The 17,384-nt window shown below is 59.2% G+C and overlaps 7 protein-coding genes across 7 annotated transcripts; 3 read left to right on the top strand and 4 right to left on the bottom strand.

Annotated features, from left to right (window-relative positions):
* Positions 1 to 10: 10 nt before the first annotated feature.
* Positions 11 to 1,816, top strand: LTHEOB_10685 (MFS transporter; the record flags this gene model as incomplete). Its single annotated transcript, XM_035507357.1, has 3 exons — positions 11 to 144; positions 312 to 674; positions 727 to 1,816. The coding sequence occupies 3 exons, from the start codon at positions 11 to 13 to the stop codon at positions 1,814 to 1,816; spliced, it is 1,587 nt and encodes a 528-aa protein (XP_035367295.1).
* Positions 1,817 to 3,303: 1,487 nt separating this feature from the next.
* On the bottom strand, positions 3,304 to 3,947 carry LTHEOB_10684 (Nuclear transport factor 2 domain protein; the record flags this gene model as incomplete). Its single annotated transcript, XM_035507356.1, has 2 exons — positions 3,304 to 3,845; positions 3,899 to 3,947. The coding sequence occupies 2 exons, from the start codon at positions 3,945 to 3,947 to the stop codon at positions 3,304 to 3,306; spliced, it is 591 nt and encodes a 196-aa protein (XP_035367294.1).
* Positions 3,948 to 4,231: 284 nt separating this feature from the next.
* On the bottom strand, positions 4,232 to 5,598 carry LTHEOB_10683 (Cobalamin (vitamin B12) biosynthesis protein; the record flags this gene model as incomplete). The annotated part of the gene is made up of 4 exons (XM_035507355.1): positions 4,232 to 4,582; positions 4,634 to 5,241; positions 5,295 to 5,306; positions 5,493 to 5,598. The coding sequence occupies 4 exons, from the start codon at positions 5,596 to 5,598 to the stop codon at positions 4,232 to 4,234; spliced, it is 1,077 nt and encodes a 358-aa protein (XP_035367293.1).
* Positions 5,599 to 6,044: 446 nt separating this feature from the next.
* LTHEOB_10682 (Mpv17/Pmp22 family protein) lies at positions 6,045 to 6,803 on the top strand (the record flags this gene model as incomplete). Its single annotated transcript, XM_035507354.1, has 3 exons — positions 6,045 to 6,140; positions 6,209 to 6,577; positions 6,648 to 6,803. 3 exons carry the CDS (start codon positions 6,045 to 6,047, stop codon positions 6,801 to 6,803), a joined length of 621 nt encoding a protein of 206 aa, XP_035367292.1.
* Positions 6,804 to 7,416: 613 nt separating this feature from the next.
* LTHEOB_10681 (C2 domain containing protein) lies at positions 7,417 to 9,382 on the bottom strand (the record flags this gene model as incomplete). The annotated part of the gene is made up of 3 exons (XM_035507353.1): positions 7,417 to 8,184; positions 8,234 to 8,516; positions 8,568 to 9,382. 3 exons carry the CDS (start codon positions 9,380 to 9,382, stop codon positions 7,417 to 7,419), a joined length of 1,866 nt encoding a protein of 621 aa, XP_035367291.1.
* A 1,582-nt stretch (positions 9,383 to 10,964) lies between these two features.
* On the bottom strand, positions 10,965 to 12,839 carry LTHEOB_10680 (High-affinity nicotinic acid transporter; the record flags this gene model as incomplete). The annotated part of the gene is made up of 8 exons (XM_035507352.1): positions 10,965 to 11,394; positions 11,447 to 11,550; positions 11,602 to 11,882; positions 11,944 to 12,128; positions 12,182 to 12,402; positions 12,453 to 12,523; positions 12,579 to 12,595; positions 12,649 to 12,839. 8 exons carry the CDS (start codon positions 12,837 to 12,839, stop codon positions 10,965 to 10,967), a joined length of 1,500 nt encoding a protein of 499 aa, XP_035367290.1.
* Positions 12,840 to 13,847: 1,008 nt separating this feature from the next.
* Positions 13,848 to 16,977, top strand: LTHEOB_10679 (uncharacterized protein; the record flags this gene model as incomplete). The annotated part of the gene is made up of 9 exons (XM_035507350.1): positions 13,848 to 13,856; positions 13,905 to 14,434; positions 14,484 to 14,818; positions 15,144 to 15,271; positions 15,322 to 15,626; positions 15,684 to 15,941; positions 16,120 to 16,188; positions 16,517 to 16,732; positions 16,785 to 16,977. 9 exons carry the CDS (start codon positions 13,848 to 13,850, stop codon positions 16,975 to 16,977), a joined length of 2,043 nt encoding a protein of 680 aa, XP_035367289.1.
* Positions 16,978 to 17,384: the final 407 nt, after the last annotated feature.

Genomic DNA, 17,384 nt, shown 5'->3' with positions numbered 1-17,384 from the left:
GTCGCTAAACATGGCACCCGACGATAATCAGCCGCTCGTCCCCGGCACCGTCCACCTCGTCGACCTGGAGGGCACCATGCGGGCAAAGCACGCTGTCGGCGCTCAGGCCCACGACATCCTGCTGGTTCCCGCGCCCTCGGATGAGTAAGCTCCTATTCTCGTCTGAGACCTGCATTTCAGCTCGCGTCCGCCAATATCTCCCCTATCATGGCATCAAGTGTAGCAATCGTGAACCCCCGCTGATGAACGGCCGCCTGGCTTCGGCCTCTTGTGGCCAACAGTCCGGATGACCCACTCAATTGGAGCTCAAGCCGGAAGGCTCTCAGCTCGACGTGCATGTGCGTCTACACGCTCGTTGTGGGCATCGCCTCGGCCGCCATCTACTCGGTGCTCGAGCCCATCAGTGACGCAACAGGCCTGACTCTGAACGACCTCAATGCCGGCACGGGCTATCTATTCTTGCTCGCCGGCTGGGGCTGTCTGTTCTGGCAGCCCGTGGCCCTGCAGTACGGCAAGAGACCCGTCTATCTGCTCAGCTGTCTCGGCACCATGGCCATGTGCCTGTGGGGGCCGTACACGACGTCCAACGGCCAGTGGATCGCCAGCAAGCTCTTGCAGGGCTTTTTTGGCGCGCCCATAGAGAGTCTGTGCGAGATTTCCGTCACTGACATCTAGTAAGTCTTGCCTTTCTTCGCCGTCCAGTCGCGCGCTCACCCTCTCGCCCAGTTTCACACACGAGAGGGGGAGGTATTTGGGCCTCTACGCCCTTCTGCTCGCCGGAAGCAATTTCTTCGCCCCCATCATTGCTGGCTTCATCAACGATGGCCAGGGCTGGGAGTGGGTCTTGTACTGGTGCGCCATCTTCTGCTTCGCCGGCTTCGTTTTTTTGCTCTTCTTCATGGAAGAGACAAACTACGTCCGCCACACGCCCGGCACGCCAGTTGCACCACCGCCGGACATGACGGAACACAAAGGCATCCCCCCATGCACCGTCAGCAGCACGCTCGAGTCCCACCCGGGCATCGACGCGAACAAGCCGCGCAAGAGCTACGCAGAGAAGCTAAAGCTCTTCCAGCCCGCCGACTTGCACAAGCCCAACCGGCTCAAAGGCATGGTTTACCGTCCGCTCGCATTCCTGACCTTCCCAGTCATCTTCTACGCCGGCTTCTCGTACGGCGCGAACCTTGTCTGGTTCAACGTGCTCAACGCGACGGCGTCGCTGATCCTGGGCGGGACCTACGGCTTCTCGGCATCAATGGTCGGCCTGTCGTATGTCAGCCCGCTTGTGGGCGTCGCCGTCGCGAGCTGGTACACGGGCGTGCTGGGCGACCGCTTCGTGCTGCGACAGGCGCGGCGCAACGGCGGCGTGCTCGAAGCGGAGCACCGGCTGTGGCTCTTCGCCCCAAGCCTGCTCCTGATCCCTGGCGGTCTACTGCTCTGGGGCGTGGGCGCTAGCGAGGGCGTGCATTGGTTCGGCTGCGTCTTCGCGGCCGGCGTCATCGCGCTGACGAACACCATCGGGCTGCAGCTGAGCGTGGCCTACTGCATCGACTCGTACCGCGCGCTGAGCGGCGAGGCCGTGGTGACGGTCATCTTGGTCAGGAACACGATGAGCTTCGCCATCGGGTACGGCATCACGCCGTGGGTGCAGGGCATGGGCCTGCGCAACTGCTTCATCACGGCGGCATGCGTCGGCCTGGCACAGTGCGCGACCTTCTTGCTGATGGTGAGGTGGGGCAAGGGCTTGAGGCGGAAGAGCGTGGAGCGGTATGCGAGGTACGTCGAGGAAATGGCGAGGAGCGGCATGGTTCACTGAGAGGCCTTCAAGGGGGTGGTTCGAGACATCACATTCTTTTTATCTCCTTTGACGTGCCTTTGTGTGCAGGTATTCTGTGCCTGATGAGGCACTCGAGCCGGGAATCCTGGGAATGCGAATCGTACCTGGTAACCACACCTGGGGAAATGCGTGTTAACTTCATTGCCCCATGGGGTGAAACACAAATCTAGTACCTTGCAGAATGCGCTACGGTACCGGGAAAAATCAATGACACGGGCAGCATTCCTCCGACATTTGGTGGATGTCATCGACCATGACACAAGGAGTGTCGTATTCGAATCGACTAGTCCCAGAGACGCAGGTCATGTATGAGCGGCGATTGCGGACATATCTCTGTTGCCCGCTGTCCTGATCCCACGTGTGCGGACCGCAATCGATCTGCATGCAGCCCGAAAAGAAAGGAGAAAATATTCCTGTGCTTGCGAGATAATTTCGTGGGCCTGCCAGGGCTATCCTTGCGAGCCACGATATCTGGCAAAAGCAAAACCAAGCCCGCCGTTGCACACGTCTCAGCCTCGAGAACTGCACCCAATCAACCCAAACGCCACTGCTGCTTCGGATAGATTCACCACCAAGCATTTGAAGTAGCATTTATACACGCGCCACACGCCACATGCGGACCATACTTCCTCTTTCTCCTTTCAATTTCTTCCTCTTGCATCTCCCCTTTCGTATTCTAGAAAATTGGCCGCAGCAACCATCAACCTGTACTACGAGGCTTGGTTATCTGAGATCGAGAGAGATCGTTGTCGCGTGTCATGATCTCCGTAGGCGCATGCTGGGGTATGCTAGCACATCGCGCTCGAAAAAAAAAAAGGTTGTGGTTTCGACAAGGAATAGGCTTGTTGGTATGTTGACTCGTGCGCGTGCGTTGTGGTCTCCGGACACTACACACTTCTTGCACGGTTGCTTGAGACAGGTTTCTAGATGGGAGACAACATACAAATGAGACAATGTAAGGTTGAGAAAGGTTAAGGTTTGTTTGGTCTGTCTGCAAAACATAACTGCAGCACTCTGCCCACCGCCACCGGAAACCAGCGTCTTGGCTATCCAAGACAACATGGCGGGAAGTACAGCCACCTGATGGTTCCATGTCCATCATCGGCGCCGGTAAACAGGCTAAGCTGCGCATTACATGTATACACCGACGTGCCTGATAGACCATTCGAGACACCAATTCCGTCGTAGTGGAACTTGTATGAAGATGCTTTCCTACCGACTGCTGCGGTGTCGGTCTTCACATTACTGTTGTGGATCATACCGGGCCACGTTTGCAATGTGTTTCCGTGGCATCATTGGCACGTGGAAAACCTATGCAAGGCCAAGGGAGAGCACCGACCTGTCCGTTGCCTCCCGCTCCTCCTTTGGGCCACAAGCTGTCGAACTGGCAGCGCCAAGTTATGCGTGCCCACCAACGCTTGTATCTTGTTTTTTTTCCGTTGGTCTCCTTTGACCGCCACGCTTTTTCACACCACATATCGGAAATTTTGATTCTGGATGACCCATCTCTTGCTCCCGTCTTTCTTGCTGTGGTCCCGGTTCGGCACGAGCACCAACGTCTCGCTGAAGCCTTTCTGAGGACCCTCTTTCTTCTCCTCTAGCCGCACGAAGCCGTTTACAGCCACTAGCAAACTCCCTACGAGCTCCTCCTGCTGCTCCTTCTGCTGCCCACCCCTCTTTCCAGCCCCGCCCTTCTTCCCTCCAGCCAGCGCAGCGTCACCGTCGACCATAGCATCTCCCCCCAAATCCTTTGACGGAGGTGCAGGCGGCGGGTGCGGATTCAGCACCTGGGCGTCCAGGCTCTGGACCTCAAAATACGTGTACGCGGGCATGGTGTCGGCGTAGGCATCCTGAAAGGCGGGGCCCGAGTTGTAGACGTTGCCGTTCCATGCGATGACGGGGACCGTCTTGCCGTCGGGGAACGTCTCGGCCGCCGTGTAGAAGGTGGAAAGGGTGTGGCGCGCGGCTTGCAGCGCTGTGTAGTAGGCGTCGACGAAGGCTTCGGAGACTGCGATTATTGTCAGCCGGCTAATGGAAGCGACGGGACGGAGAGGGACGGACCATTGGAAGCAACTTTGGTCTGAACATCGACAGGAAGAGAGGCCTCCATTGTTAGACTTGTGAAGCGGAGCGCGTTGCAGCATGAAGGGACGGAAACCGACGCACAAAGGAAGTTTCGCACCCGCCGTTGCCAAGCCTGCATCCATTGCGGATGACCTCATCTCGCCAAACAGCCTTGATTCGACCTGCTCCCCACACGTATACTTGAGGTGGCCAGTGCCTCACTATCAATTGCAAAAGGTGGAGAACGATGGCTGCTTAGGTATCCTGGGCCGTCTCACGGATTGCACTTTCGTTTCTCTCGTATTCGTCTCGTACCCTTATTTTCTATAGCTAAGCGTCAAGAGCTTTACGCAGACTCCGGCCGAATAGCTCGCTTTCCACGCCTCTTCCAATCAACACCACCTTTCCGCCCTGTTCCACGTCGCCGCCGACTTTTTGCTGCCCGCTTGACGGACTGTCTCTAGCGTCCAAGATTTCAAAGACCTCTCTCACCCCCTGGATAAGTTTCAATGAGCCGTCAAGCATCGGCACGAGTCCTTTAGTTCTGTGGATTTCAAACTTGTGCGGCAATGCTCCCTCGGGCAATGTCTCTTCCCAAAGCAGCGATTGCAGCCAGCTGTCCAGCGCCTCGAGGCCTTCCGGGCTCAATGCAGGGATCGGTATTGATATTGTCGCAATCGTCTGTGATTCGGCCGATTAGAGCGGGTCGAGACGCCGAGTCGAGCGACCTACCGGATCAAGATGGCTATGACCCTTCGCAGCAAAATCCAACTGCGCAGAATCGACAGCGTCGTAGGCGTGCAGGTCGAGCAGCACTCCCTCCAACTGAGGCACCTTGCTGTGGTCAGTGACGTGGATCTTGGCGAGCGCGTTGATGGCAACGATGCGCTGTCGCACGCTCTCGAGCTCCTCCGGGGTGACGAGGTCGGCTTTGTTGATGACCACGACGTCTGCGTGCGAGACCTGCAGGTGAGCAGTGGTTAGCTCGGGGCTTTTGCTGTCGTGATCCTCTTCGGTATGCGCAGTCGTCTCGGGCGGAGGCTCATCCAAGCTCTTGAGGATGTTCTTTGCGTCGACCAGCGTGACGATGCCATCCAGGTAGATGGTGCTGCCCAGCCCTTCATCTATCCAGAAGAGCGGCGCAATGTTGCCTGGATCGGCCAAACCCGTAGTCTCGAGCAGGATGTAGTCGAAAGCGCCCCGCTTTTCCATTAGCGACTCGATGGCCTGGACACCAGTATCCTTGACGGTACAGCATAGACAGCCGTTGGCCAGGTCCAGCCATTCTTCGACCTGGCCGCCGTCCTTACTGACGGTAAGCGACTTCTCAATGTCGGCGGCTATTTCAGGCCGTCAGCAAGCGTGGCTTCAAGGACGGAGCAGGCCGACCTACAGTTTCCGAACTCTGGGTCCATCGTTAGCGTGTTTCTTCTTTTGCCGGAAAGGGGAGTACCCGCCATTTAGGATGACGGCAATCTTCTTCCCATGACGCTCGTTGAGGATGTAGTTGAGCAACGTTGTTTTGCCAGCACCCAAATAGCCTAAAGAATATCAGCCACAAGCCGGCGGGCTGCAGTCATGAGTACCGTACCGGTGACGATTGTAATGGGGACCTTGACAAGAGGTAGGTCGTCTACGTCCTGGACGACGCTGGCGTCGACAAGCAGCGGCGGGGCTTCCTCGTCGTCGGTGTCCATAGCAGAAGGGATCTGTCGGAGAGGTGACGGGGGGCGTGTCACCGGGCGTCGTTTTGAGCGGGCTTATCGATAAGCCAGCGCGATGCCGAAGGCCGTGATTCCGACCGAACGCCGCAGGTGGGCGTGGCGCGGCGGGAAGGCGCAGAGCAACGTTCGATCTGCAGCGGCCCCGGGCGTCTCCAGTCTTTCGAAACGTATCGCCATCTCGCATCCCGCGCCGATCCCTTCCCCGTGCCCCGAGTAATAACACCTGTGTCGTCGCGGGCTTGTCGCTGAGCGCCTGGGAGCCTAACCCGCCCTTCCTCCTAAAACCCAAGCTCCCGTTCCCAACACTGTGTCAACAACACCCCCGCATCCTTCTGCACTCGCGCCTTGCAAGCCCATCCACCCCGCCGCCAGCGCTCGCGCCCAATTCCCGCCATCGCCATCTCGCCCTCGTGCCCAGCATGCCCTCTCCCATGGTCAATGCCACGCTGCAAGCAGCAACGCTGTCATCAATCTCCAACATCCTCGCGCAGGTCATCGACGCTTACCGGGGCGGCGTATGTCACCCCGCTGCCTGCCGCTCCCTGCCCTGATGTGCTGACGGACCCTGCGTCGCCGCTGACAGCGCCCGCTCGCCTTTAACCCAATCGAGTTCCTCCGCTTCGTCATCCTGACCTTGATTACTGCTCCGCCCAACTACGTGTGGCAGCAGTTCCTCGAACGCACCTTCCCTGCATACCCGGGCCCTGCCGGCCTCGGTCACGCCCACCGCTCGCCCCGCGTGTCCAGCGACGGCGACGTCGAGAAACGCGGCGACGAGGGCCTTTTGCACGTCGAAGAGGAGAAGCCCAAGCTCAATCTCAAGAACACCATTACGAAATGGTTCGTCGACTGCATAACCATGGGCGCCATCATGAACACGGTCGCCTTCCTGGTCATCATGGGCCTCATGAAGGGGCAGTCGAGCGCCCAGATCGGGGGTAATATCAGGACGGTGAGTGGTCCTCCGCCCTTGGGCCTTTGGTGCGGATCCACCTTCAAGTGCTGATCCGATTGATCGTCAGGAGACGATCCCGATTATCGTCGCCGGCTACAAAATCTGGCCCATCGCCTCCATCATCAGCTTCAGCTTCATCCCCGTCGAGAGGCGCATCGTCTTCCTAAGCGCAATCGGCCTCTGCTGGGGAATCTACATGAGTCTCGTTGCCGCCCGCGTGTAAATTCGAGTGTGAAGCACCTGGACAAAGCCAAAGTTTGTATATTCTGTAAGAATCCGAAGGGTTGGTTTGTTTCAACCACCTTTTGATAGGGCTGTCTTGAATTACTGGTTGGCGTTACTGGACACTGCTACTAAGGAGCATTGGGGGATCAGTCACGCAGTCAAGGAATGCGTGTTAGCAGGATACATAAACATTGAAAAAAAGAGGGGGGGCGAAAGTGACCAGGTGAAGGGCCGCCGCCATAATCGGTTTCTGGCTTCAAGAGCCAAGTGCAGGCACCCGTCCATTGAGGCCGGGACCTGAGGATCCAGTCGCAGCTTCACTGTAAATAACGAAGAGGCGATCGAAGGGGACAGGCAGCCCTTTTTTACGTCCCCTCGTACACACCGACTTCTTGCATTGATGCCTCGGGAATTGAATGTTTGAAATTATTGGCTATATCAACCCCACAACCACGCAAAACGTACATGTACACCTTCACACTCCAAACGCAGGAAGAGCATATCCAATCGTGGGGTATCTAAGGAGCGTGCACCGAGAACGGTATCCACCCTTGGTCAACATCGAAAAGTCGTATAAATCATACCGGCCGCCAAGAAGACGATGAAAGCGGTTAAGACGGTGGGGCGCCGGCGTCAGGCGCTTCAACCGGATCGCCGTGGCCCTTGTGCCCATTTGTGCCGGAACCAGGCCGGTGAACCAAACCCTTGAGATGTTGGGCTTTGGCTTGCTGCTCAGCACGCGCCTGGTGGCCGAAGGCGTGCAAGACATGGTCGTCCCTGACCCGCGCATGATGGTTCTGAACCGCCTCTTCCAACTCGTCTTCGTCGGAACTGCTGAGGCTGCTGCTGTCTTCGTCGCTGTCGCTGAGCTGATGGTAGACAATCTGGTCTCCCTCACGGGCCTTGCGGTCGCGCTGCTCCTGCTTCATGCGCGCCATCTTCTCCGCATCGGCCTGGCAATCCAGCGTGATGACCCTGAGCCCAGGTAGGCGAGACTCCATGAAAGACTTGAGTTGCGGCAGGAGTTGAGCGTTGGGCCGGTAAGTCCCCGAATCGTTGTCAATGACAAGTTCGTAGTGCTTGGGGTCTTTGGGCGGCTCGTCTCGAGGGGGCCCGCCGGCAATGTCGTCCGGCGGATGCGTCGAGTTGTTCTCACTCTTTTCACGACGGTGGAACCAATGATGGTGTTGCTTCTCCGCCTCACCCTCCTCCTCCGCCTCCGGCTCGTCGGGAGACCTGTGGTGCGGGTGCTTGAGACGCCTGATGAAGAATTCGCCGCTGAAGGCGATATACACCGACACATCGCTGTGCATAGTATGTTTGCTCAGCATGTCGATGCCAAACTCCTTGCCAGTCTCGGTGAATCGCCACAGAGCATCCTTGCCGAAATTAGCGCACGCGCTCTATACGTTTGGCGAGACAGCTTACCAGGGTCACAACGTAGGTGAAGATACGGCCGCCTTGGTCGTAGTGCACGAGATCGAGAAATTTCATCGTCTGCTCAACGCAGGGCTCGTCGAACTTACCCCACGAGGTACTCTTATCGAAATTGTAAACCCTTGCATGCTGATGGTGCAGCGCCTTGGACAAAAGGAAGCCGCGCACGCCATGTGCCGTGTACATAGACTTGACAAACGGCTTGAATTCGACGTAGCGGTGGTACAACTCAGGCGGAACCGGGCCCCGGAGCTGGATCTCGTTCGCCTGGAAGCTGCAGGTCGGGTCAGCTCGGGCCATGGGAGCGGGTGGGGCCCGGACTTACTTGTATCTGCGGATCCTGTTGCCGTGCCTGTCGTATTTGGTCGGGTCGTTCGGGTCGTCGTCGTCGCCGGTGTCGGTGCGGTTCACAATACGGCCCAGCAGAGGCGAGTTGTGCTTGTACCAGAACAGCGGGCCGAGCGTGTAGGCTCTGCCTCCCTCGTTGTACGGATCCTGAGTCCGCCCAAGCATCTCGATGCTGACGACAATCTCGGCGCCCATGTGCTCGGCCTTGTTCACGGCAACGGCTGCCGCGCGCAAGGCGTAGGCGCGCTTGCTGGCCAGGCGCTTCCTGAGCTTGTAGGTCTGCTGGTGGATGCCCTCCCAGTCCTCCGACAGCTGGGGCACATTGATATGGACGTTGCCCAGGCGGTCGTCATGGTCAGCAGGATCCTCGTCATACAGGCGGGCCTTGAGCTTGAAGCCCGAGGCGGGCACGTTCGCAACGATCCATTCCCACTCGAACTCGGGCTCGGTCGAGCGGTGCACGGTGGGGGAGCGCATGCGCAGCGGCGGGTCCTCCTTGTGGCGCGGGGGCAGGGCCGTGTTCAGCTGCGCGAGCACGTAGGGGTCGGAGGACATGGTGTTGATGTCGGCAATGGGCAGGTGGGTGGCGCGGTGGAAGGTAAACTTGAGGGTGAAGCCGGGCGTCGCGTGCGGAATGGGCGTGTCGCTGAAGCCGCCCGGAGGCTGGGGCTCGTCGTGGCCATCGCCCTCGTCTTGGGCGGGATTCTCGTGGCCAGAGGGAGCGCCAGCAGCGCCGTCGTCGGCCAGGGCGTCGTCGGCGCGGCTGGCCTTGGTGAAGAGTGGGATTGCCATGGTTGAGGGGAGGGAAGAAGGGTGCGCTTGGGAGGGCTGAGCGGCGGGGGGAGGGCGTAGTTAAATTTTAGCTGGCGCAATCATCGACAGCTGGACCCAGCGGCCAGGCTGCGCCGCTGCGGGGAGTCAGCGCAGCGCGCTGCCCTACCCGCGCCAAGCAAGACAAGCCTCGATCGGCGCCGGCTAAGCCTTTCTTTAGCGCCGCGGCCTCGGCCGTCAGTCTGTCTTGCCGTCGCGCGCTGCTTCTCCGCGTCGCGGCGCTGGTTTTTCGAGGCGCTTCGCAGAGCGCTGGATGGACGCCAAGGAGGCCGCCGTGCTCTTTGCTCAAGGAGAGGCAGGTCTTGCCTTGGTTTGGCAGCTCTGCCCTGTCATTCGGACCGCCCTTCGCTCCCGTTTCTTCCGTGCGTGCCGGCCTCCCGTGCTCCGCTCCGCTGTCCTCCTATCATGTCCGCGGATCCCGCGGCCGCACGCCGTGCTGAGCCACAGCGCTCTGCGAATAGCAGCCCTCGTCTTCCGCACGGCCAGCTCAGCCCCTCTCTCCAGCTGTGCCCCGCCACGCTCCCCACGTACCCAGGTCGCACGACGCGCGACCACGGCCACCTGCCGACTACCCGCCGTTTGCCCTTGGACGGGGCGGCAGCCGACATGCGGCCGCTGTTGCGACACCTGCTTTCCGCAATCCCTACGTGATGACGTCGCCAGGCCGACCCTGTTTTTGATCCTTGGCAAAGCTTAGCCCGGTTAGTCAGCCTGTCAGGCAGCCTCTGCAGCAGTTCGCGTGCCCAAATGCCGGAGCGCTATCCTTGACAGCCAGGACCCTGGCGCACCCAAACTCTCGGCCCATTCCGCGCGAAACGACATCATTTTCTCGAGCCAGCAACATTCACTGCATATTTGCACATCATATCGCCGCGCAGACGTACTCGGATCAGCCCCCACTTGCGGAATGCTCCCTTTGCACAGCGCGACTTAATCGCGCAAGCGATAGGGTTGAAAGAAGCGTGCACACCGCATGCTTGATACGGTCAATGCGCTTCCCATGGGCGCTCAGCCGCAACAACAGCCCCACTTTCACATGCCATGATGCGAATCACACCTTGCACCGTGAAGGTTTCCTCCCTGTAGTGCGGAGAAATGCCTCAGGCACAATCTTGATGCAATCGTGTCCAGGTCGTCTGCTTGCAAATGTGGGAAGGCCGCGGCTAGAAGCCAAGAGAGAAAGTAGCCGGCTCTTATCTTGTGCGCGTTTTACCAACCAACGGGATAGCTACTCGCCTACCCATCCTCCAGGATTTCTAGCCTAACCTTATCTATGGTGCCAGCCACCGCATGCAGCCGGGCCGACGGTCATGTGGCACAAGTCGAACATCACGGGCACCCAGCACGGGAACCTGTGGCTCGATAGTATCGAGAATCGAGCCGTACACAAACAGGCAGATAGAAGATGAGTGCGAGAGATCAGCGGACCCTGCATTCTGCGCAAAAGGGAGCCAGTCCATTGTTCATGTCTAAAAAAAAATAAAATAATGTGTGCACTCGAAACATGACGTCTTGCATAACCAGAGCCAGTCGGTCAGCCGGCTCAAACCGTGTACCTAAAGAAGGTCGCAGAGTCGCCCTTCTCCCTTTCGAGCGTCTTCTCCTCCTCAGTGTACTCGCTTGGCTTCTTGTGCTCGGCGTCGCGGCGGGCGTTCTCCCTGCGCAGGTAGATGGTCATGAAGGTGCTGAGAACGGCGCTCATGGTGATGAAGCCGATAAGGGTGCCATGGCCGGCGTAGTAGTGGGGTGCGTCAGTGGAACGGTAGATATACGAAGCCACAGCACCTCCCAGATTGCCAAAGCCGACGTGCATCGCAATGCCTATGCCACGCTTTGTCGATCCGCCGATGTTGTTGCCGTTCCACGCCACCCCCTGCGGCACGTTGGGGTAGATGCCAGACGCGGCGAAGAAGACGCCGGCGTACTTGACCGAGTTGTTCTCGCTCGCGATGAGCATGATGAAGCCCACAAGCCTGCAAAGTCGGCGTCAGCTAGCGAAGTAAGGGCTTGGATGGTGCAACGTACGCCACAAGGCAGAACCCAATCATGAATACGCCTCTCGTCTTCATGCGGTCGGCCAAGAAGCCGCCACCAATACAAAAGACGCAGGCTACGACATAAGGGGGGACCTGTGCTTCTATCAGCAATCTGCTCGACGGCAACCGAAGCAACGGGCTTACCGTCATGAGTTGTGCAACATTGTCCGTGTAGCCCAGACCCCTGACAATGGTGGGCATGAACAAAGAGATGGAGTACAGCGGCGTGTAAATGCCAATGGTGATGAACATGTGCACCCAGATCTTCCAGTCTTGGAGAGCATGCCAGAAGTACTTGACGTCAAACTCATCGGCAAGAGAGCTGCGGTCCAGCTTCAAGCGGCTGGTGACTTCGCGCTTTTCGGCGTCACTGAGGAATTTGGCAGTTTCGGGATAGTCGTGCATGACGAAAAAGGCGGCCACAGCTACAGGGCACCGTGGTTAGCATGGTGCGCGGATGAGAGAAACGCCGGAGACTGTGCGCACCGACTATGAAGGTGAGGATGCCTTCGAGAATGAAGATCCAGGCCCAGCCTTGCCTACCGCCAACACCGTCCATCTCTGCGATGCCACGGGCCAGAAGACCGCCAAAGGCACCGGCGGCAGTGGCGGCGGAGAAGAAGACGGCCATGCGCAAGCCACACTCATGCCTGCGGTACCACATGGTAATGCTGGACGGCGTCAGTGGGCGGCATGGCTTGCAGGGAGGAGGGTGGGGGCATACTAGAAGGTGACGCCGGGGAAGAGGCCACCCTCGGCGAGACCGAGGGCAGCACGAGCAACCATCAGACCAGCGTAGCTCTCGACCAAGCCCATGAGGGTGGTGCAGACGCTCCAGGCGAGCATGATGATGGGGATCCACAAGGCAGGGCGGGTCCGCTTCATCATCATGTTGGAGGGGACCTCGGCGGCGACGTAGAAGGGGAAGAAGATGGCGAGGGCATTCTGGCGGTGCGGTCAGTGGGCAGGCGTGGAAGACGGATGGTGGACCATACGTTGTAGTCGAGCCCGGCCATGCCCAGGTCCGTTTCAAGACCTGCCAGACGAGCATTGCCGATGTTGGTGCCTGAAGCCAAGCGGTTAGTCTCGTCGAGGATGGCGGGGGGCGCGACACGACTCACGGTCGAGGAAACTCAGACTGTGCGCAGGTTGGGTCAGCGCTGCCGGGCAAGCGAGCGGGACGGCACTCACAGGTAGAGCAGGGCGAGGAAGGGGATGAGGCGGACATCCATCTTCCTCAGCAGGCGCTTGGTGGCCTTGGGGTCGTAGCCAACATGGCGGGGCGGCTCGTCGACATTCTCGATCCTCTCCTCGGAGGCTTTCTCCTGCAAGATGCTGTTGCTGGAGACGGACTGGTCTGAGGTCACCGCGTCTGGAGCCATGTCGAAGATGGGTCGAGGTCAAGTGGTTGGGTGACTGGGGCCGGGGGAGGAGCGGATTCTTTTATGGGCGAGCAGCAAGCAGGTCGAATCGGCACGGTGCAACGGTGACAAACCCTGTCCAACTCGAGCACAGCCCGGGTGAAAGGAGTCCATGGCGGCACATGGCAATGCGCTTGGCAAGTGAGGGTGCGACGGTTGCCACGCCGCTTCGGTCGAGCGTGGAGAAACGGGATGCGGGGACCCCAGAGCGGAGAGGAGTGGGAATCTGACTCTCGGGCGCTCTTGGCTCGCGGGCCAAGCAGTTTAGACGATGGGGGCGGAATATTCCAGGCTTGGGCGCGCGTGGCAGGCGGGCGCGAGGCCAATGGGCGGCGGTTGATATCGGGGGACGCATTCCAGAAGCGTGTGCTTGGCCGGTGGAGGAGCACCATCTGCTTGGCGCCATCTCGGATCTCATCAACGCGCCCGCCGCTGCGGATTAGCCGGACATTTGGGCGCAGAACCGGCCGACTGGTTGGCCGCTTCTGGGCGAGCTGAAAGCTCACCCGCATGGCGAGGCCAGCGCAGCGTCGTGTTGTTGATGTCGCAAACAAGCGACATGCACCCTGCCGCCCATCACCCTCCGTCTCCACAACCACCTCGCGCGGCACCGCGGCCCGCGACGTCGCACCGCGGCTGGTGTCGCCCACGCCAGACCGGGTTGCCGGCCAGCCACAAGGCGCACAGCGTGGCATCCTGAGCTACTGGCGACGACGCCTCTCCCTCGCCGCCCCCGGCAAACAGTCGTGCTCGACCCGCACTGCTTGTGCGCCAGATAGCAAGCCACCGAAACTCTATTGCAGGGATATCCAACCGAGGCTTTCCTCGTTTCGATCCATCACACCGCAACATCTGTCATGCCTCGCATTCCAAATGAAGTGCTTCGAGAGCAGCTTTGTACGACCGACGCCTACCTGGTGGCAACGAAGCCTGCCCGCCATGTAGACTTAGCACAGCAACACTCCAGACATGGTCAGGGTAAGCGCCCGCCACACCCGCACTTGGCCCACGGTGACTGAGTTACAGGCGAAGAGATCGCACCGGGTCAAGCTACACTCACGCCATGACGCGGAGCCTCTCGCCCTGAAGCCGGATCCTCATCCGGGTCCTTCGAACACAGACGACGACACGAGCACCGTGCGATCGTACGTGCCGTCATCGTCCGGGGATTCCGAGTCTGACGACGGTCGCAAAAGTGCTGCGGTGAGCGCCACCCGCAACCTCTCGAGCAATCTTCTGACCAGTGTCCAGCGTCGCAAGGTGCGCTCGGGCGCAAAGAAGCGGCACGACCGGCTGACCAAAACCCAACTGGATGTCCTGTATCCACCAAACCAGCGAGCAAGCATTGCGACTCTCTATCGGTGGATGGCAGAATTCTCGCCGCAGGACCGTGTCCAGAAGGCACCCTACTGCTTCAAGCGCTCGGATGGCCGGCCTCGGGCATCTTTCAAGCGAGAATTCCAAGCATACGAGGCCCGTCAGATCGAAGCGGGAAGGTTGAGCAGCCCTCCCGACAGCCAAAGCCCCATATCAGCTCAGCGGCCGCCAACTCCAAGGTAATTGATTCTTCACGTCGGGGGGCTTGAGCTAAGCACGCCTTCACAGGTCGTATTCTCCGAGCAATGCTCCGGTCGTGCTCGGTAGATGGAAGGGAAAGGGACGGGACCCGAGCGATGACGGTGGCCGTATCAGAGTGCTGGAAGAAAGAGTCCAGTTCCTGGAGGCGGCAACGCAGCAGGCCCTCGACAAGGTCGCCGAGAGGCAAGACCGCACTGTTGACCAGCGCATCCGATCGGCCGTCGGACCTTTACGAGAGGAACAGAGGCGGCTTAACGACGCGCTTGGCGAGCAGATCCGGGAGCTGACGGCATCCATGTCGAAGCAGATGGGAGAGCTCACGAACGCTGTCATGTCTGGCCGATTTGCTGGGCGCCAGCTTGGTAGCCCGATAAAAAGCTCCGTAGCCTAGGTACCGTCAGCAGGCGCTTGGCCTGCCTCCTTTACCGCGTACAAATTGAGATTATCCCGTGTAACCAAGGATGAGCCAACCACACCCATTTTCAAACGGGTTCTATTCGACATTTGTGCGAGCCCCTGTCGCTTAAGTGGGAAAAAGAAGGCCAGGGTGCGCGTCAGGTCCGCGACGCGACGCACATAAAAGTCGCCCGCGGCTGCTTTTCTTGCTCTTCTCAGAACCATCTCTATTTCCCAGCATGAGCCGATCAAAGAACAAAGCGAGGGCCAAGAAAACGGCAAGGGCTTCAGCCAGCACCCCGAAGCCGGCTGGCGCGGACTCCCCGAACTGGACCTTCACGGACTCGATCCACAGGTCCCATACCGGAAGCCACTCGGCACGCCGCACCTTCACCGTGTCGATGGACCCGGCGAACAGCGTAAGTCCATCCATCAAGAAGTCAACTCTTTACTGACGCGGGGACAAAAGACCGAACCGACCACGCCGACTCCCAGTCGGCACAAGGCCAAGTCCAAGGTCCACAAGCCAATCGACATGCCTCGTGTACGGGCCTCGACCCCATTCCTGTTCGAGGCCTACGAGAATCGCACAAGCGCAAAGGGGCTCAAACAGTTGTATCCCTACGCGTTCCGATGTGATGGCGAGCCCCGAAAGGAATACCGGGACAGGTTTGACAAGATGAAGGCGGCAAAGCTGGCGCTGCAAATGAGCAAGTTTGAGATGGAGCGTGTCAGGGCAGGCTTGATTTCCGGCCCACGCGACACTGCGAGCGGGTGAGTTGTTCCTTGGACAGCATGGCGAGCCCCGGTGCTGAAATTGCGACATGGCAGCGCTTTCAAGCCGCCGCGCAGCTCAAACCGCACATCCCCAGGTGCCACCACCATCCAACAGCTCGTGGATCGGCACGGCGCCGAGATTCAGGCTTTGAAGCAGCGGATGGAGCAGCAAGAGCTGGCCCTCGACGACAAAATCAACGCCAAATTTGACCCGGTAGCGGCAAAGATTCAAGAAACGCTCACCAAGGCCACGAGACACATTGAAAATGTCGTCTCCCAAGGCGTTCGACGGGCCCGCCCCGGCGGCCGTGGGTACAGGGGTGGCCCGCGAAGCAGCGCGTTCAATACGCGTGGCAGCAGCTGGCGCCCGTCTGGCAGGTAGACTTGCATGGATTTCTTGCGCCAAGTAGCGATAGGTTGAACACACTTCATCGTGCATGACTTCAAGCACTCGCGAAATGACGCATCATCAACGTGTAACGCGCAGCAGGTCTGGTGCCGAGCTGCAAGGCTTCCAGCAGGAGGCCCTTGCGTGGGTCATTGCGAGGTCAAAAAGCCCGTACGCGCAGCTCCAAATCCACTTCAAGACCAACAACAGCATGGGTCCACGGCGCGACGCTTCCAGTGCCTCTCGAACCCACCAACCTCGCAAAAAACAGAGATGCGCTGACCATGGCCGTAGAGCCAAGCAGGCATCTCCAACACCTGGCCCAGTCAAGCAGGAGAGCCCACAGCCTGTAGTAGCACCGCATCTCCGTGACTGCCTCTTACTGATTCCATCGTCGCCCGCAGTCATCACCAGAGCGCCAAAGCACCTTGGCGCAGCGCTCGGCAGATAAACGCCCCAGCGAAGGCCGCGACAGAGAGTCAACGGCAGACCTGTACAGAATCTGGACGGAAATGCCGCCCAGAGAGCGCAGCATACGCTACCCGAACGCGTTCCTGAGCCGAGGACGGCCCAACACGCAGCTACGCCGCAAGTTTGAGCTCTTGGAGCGGCGGCAAGAGAGAGCGCGCCAGCGAAGCGAAGTGAGTGAGGCTGATGGAGCGAGTCCCGGCCAAGGGGAGGCGGCCCGAGGTTCGCCACGCGTCGTCATATGCCGGTGAGTACCAGTGTGCGCGTCGACGAGATGCTGAATTGACAGTCATCCGCAGACCTGCTGAATCGGGGGGTGGGAGTGAGCAGATCCAGGAGCAGGCAAGAACCATCCGGCACTTGGAAAAGCAGGTCAAGGAACAGCGCCGGGTCATCACTGCGCTGGATGCAAGAATCGACGAGAGGGTCAAAGAACATCTACTTCCCCTCTACGAAGCGGTGGAAGGACTCAGCAGCATGATGCATGCTTAATCAACGCGGAGCATTCCTTGCGAAAAATCTCCATGAGATGTGCACGTATGCATAAGCTCACTTGAACAGGGTTTCATGCAGCCCAGCCGTTGATCGGCGCTATTGGCCGGTGGCCTGCAGCCGGTACCTGATGAGTGCATCCGCGTCGTGCAGGGTTCCTGGGACAGGGGCGGGTGTACAGCCGAGATCGGGCTGGTCACATCGCCACAGACAATGTGATGATCAAAGTGTAACAAAGAGCCCTGCTCAGCCGTTCCACCAGTAATTCATGTCTGTGAGTACATCAGGTGGATATGATTTGCCACGTACTTCTTATACGCTCACGACAGCATCCACGATCCCGAAACTCGCAGTCGCAAATAGGAAGATCGATCGAGAGACCTGCTCCACGAAGGGATGCGGGAAAT

Source organism: Lasiodiplodia theobromae (assembly GCF_012971845.1).
Source record: "Lasiodiplodia theobromae strain AM2As chromosome Unknown scaffold_40, whole genome shotgun sequence".
Lineage (NCBI taxonomy): Eukaryota > Fungi > Ascomycota > Dothideomycetes > Botryosphaeriales > Botryosphaeriaceae > Lasiodiplodia > Lasiodiplodia theobromae.
Note: the sequence above shows the minus strand (reverse complement) of the source record. Positions and strands in the feature narration are given on the sequence as shown.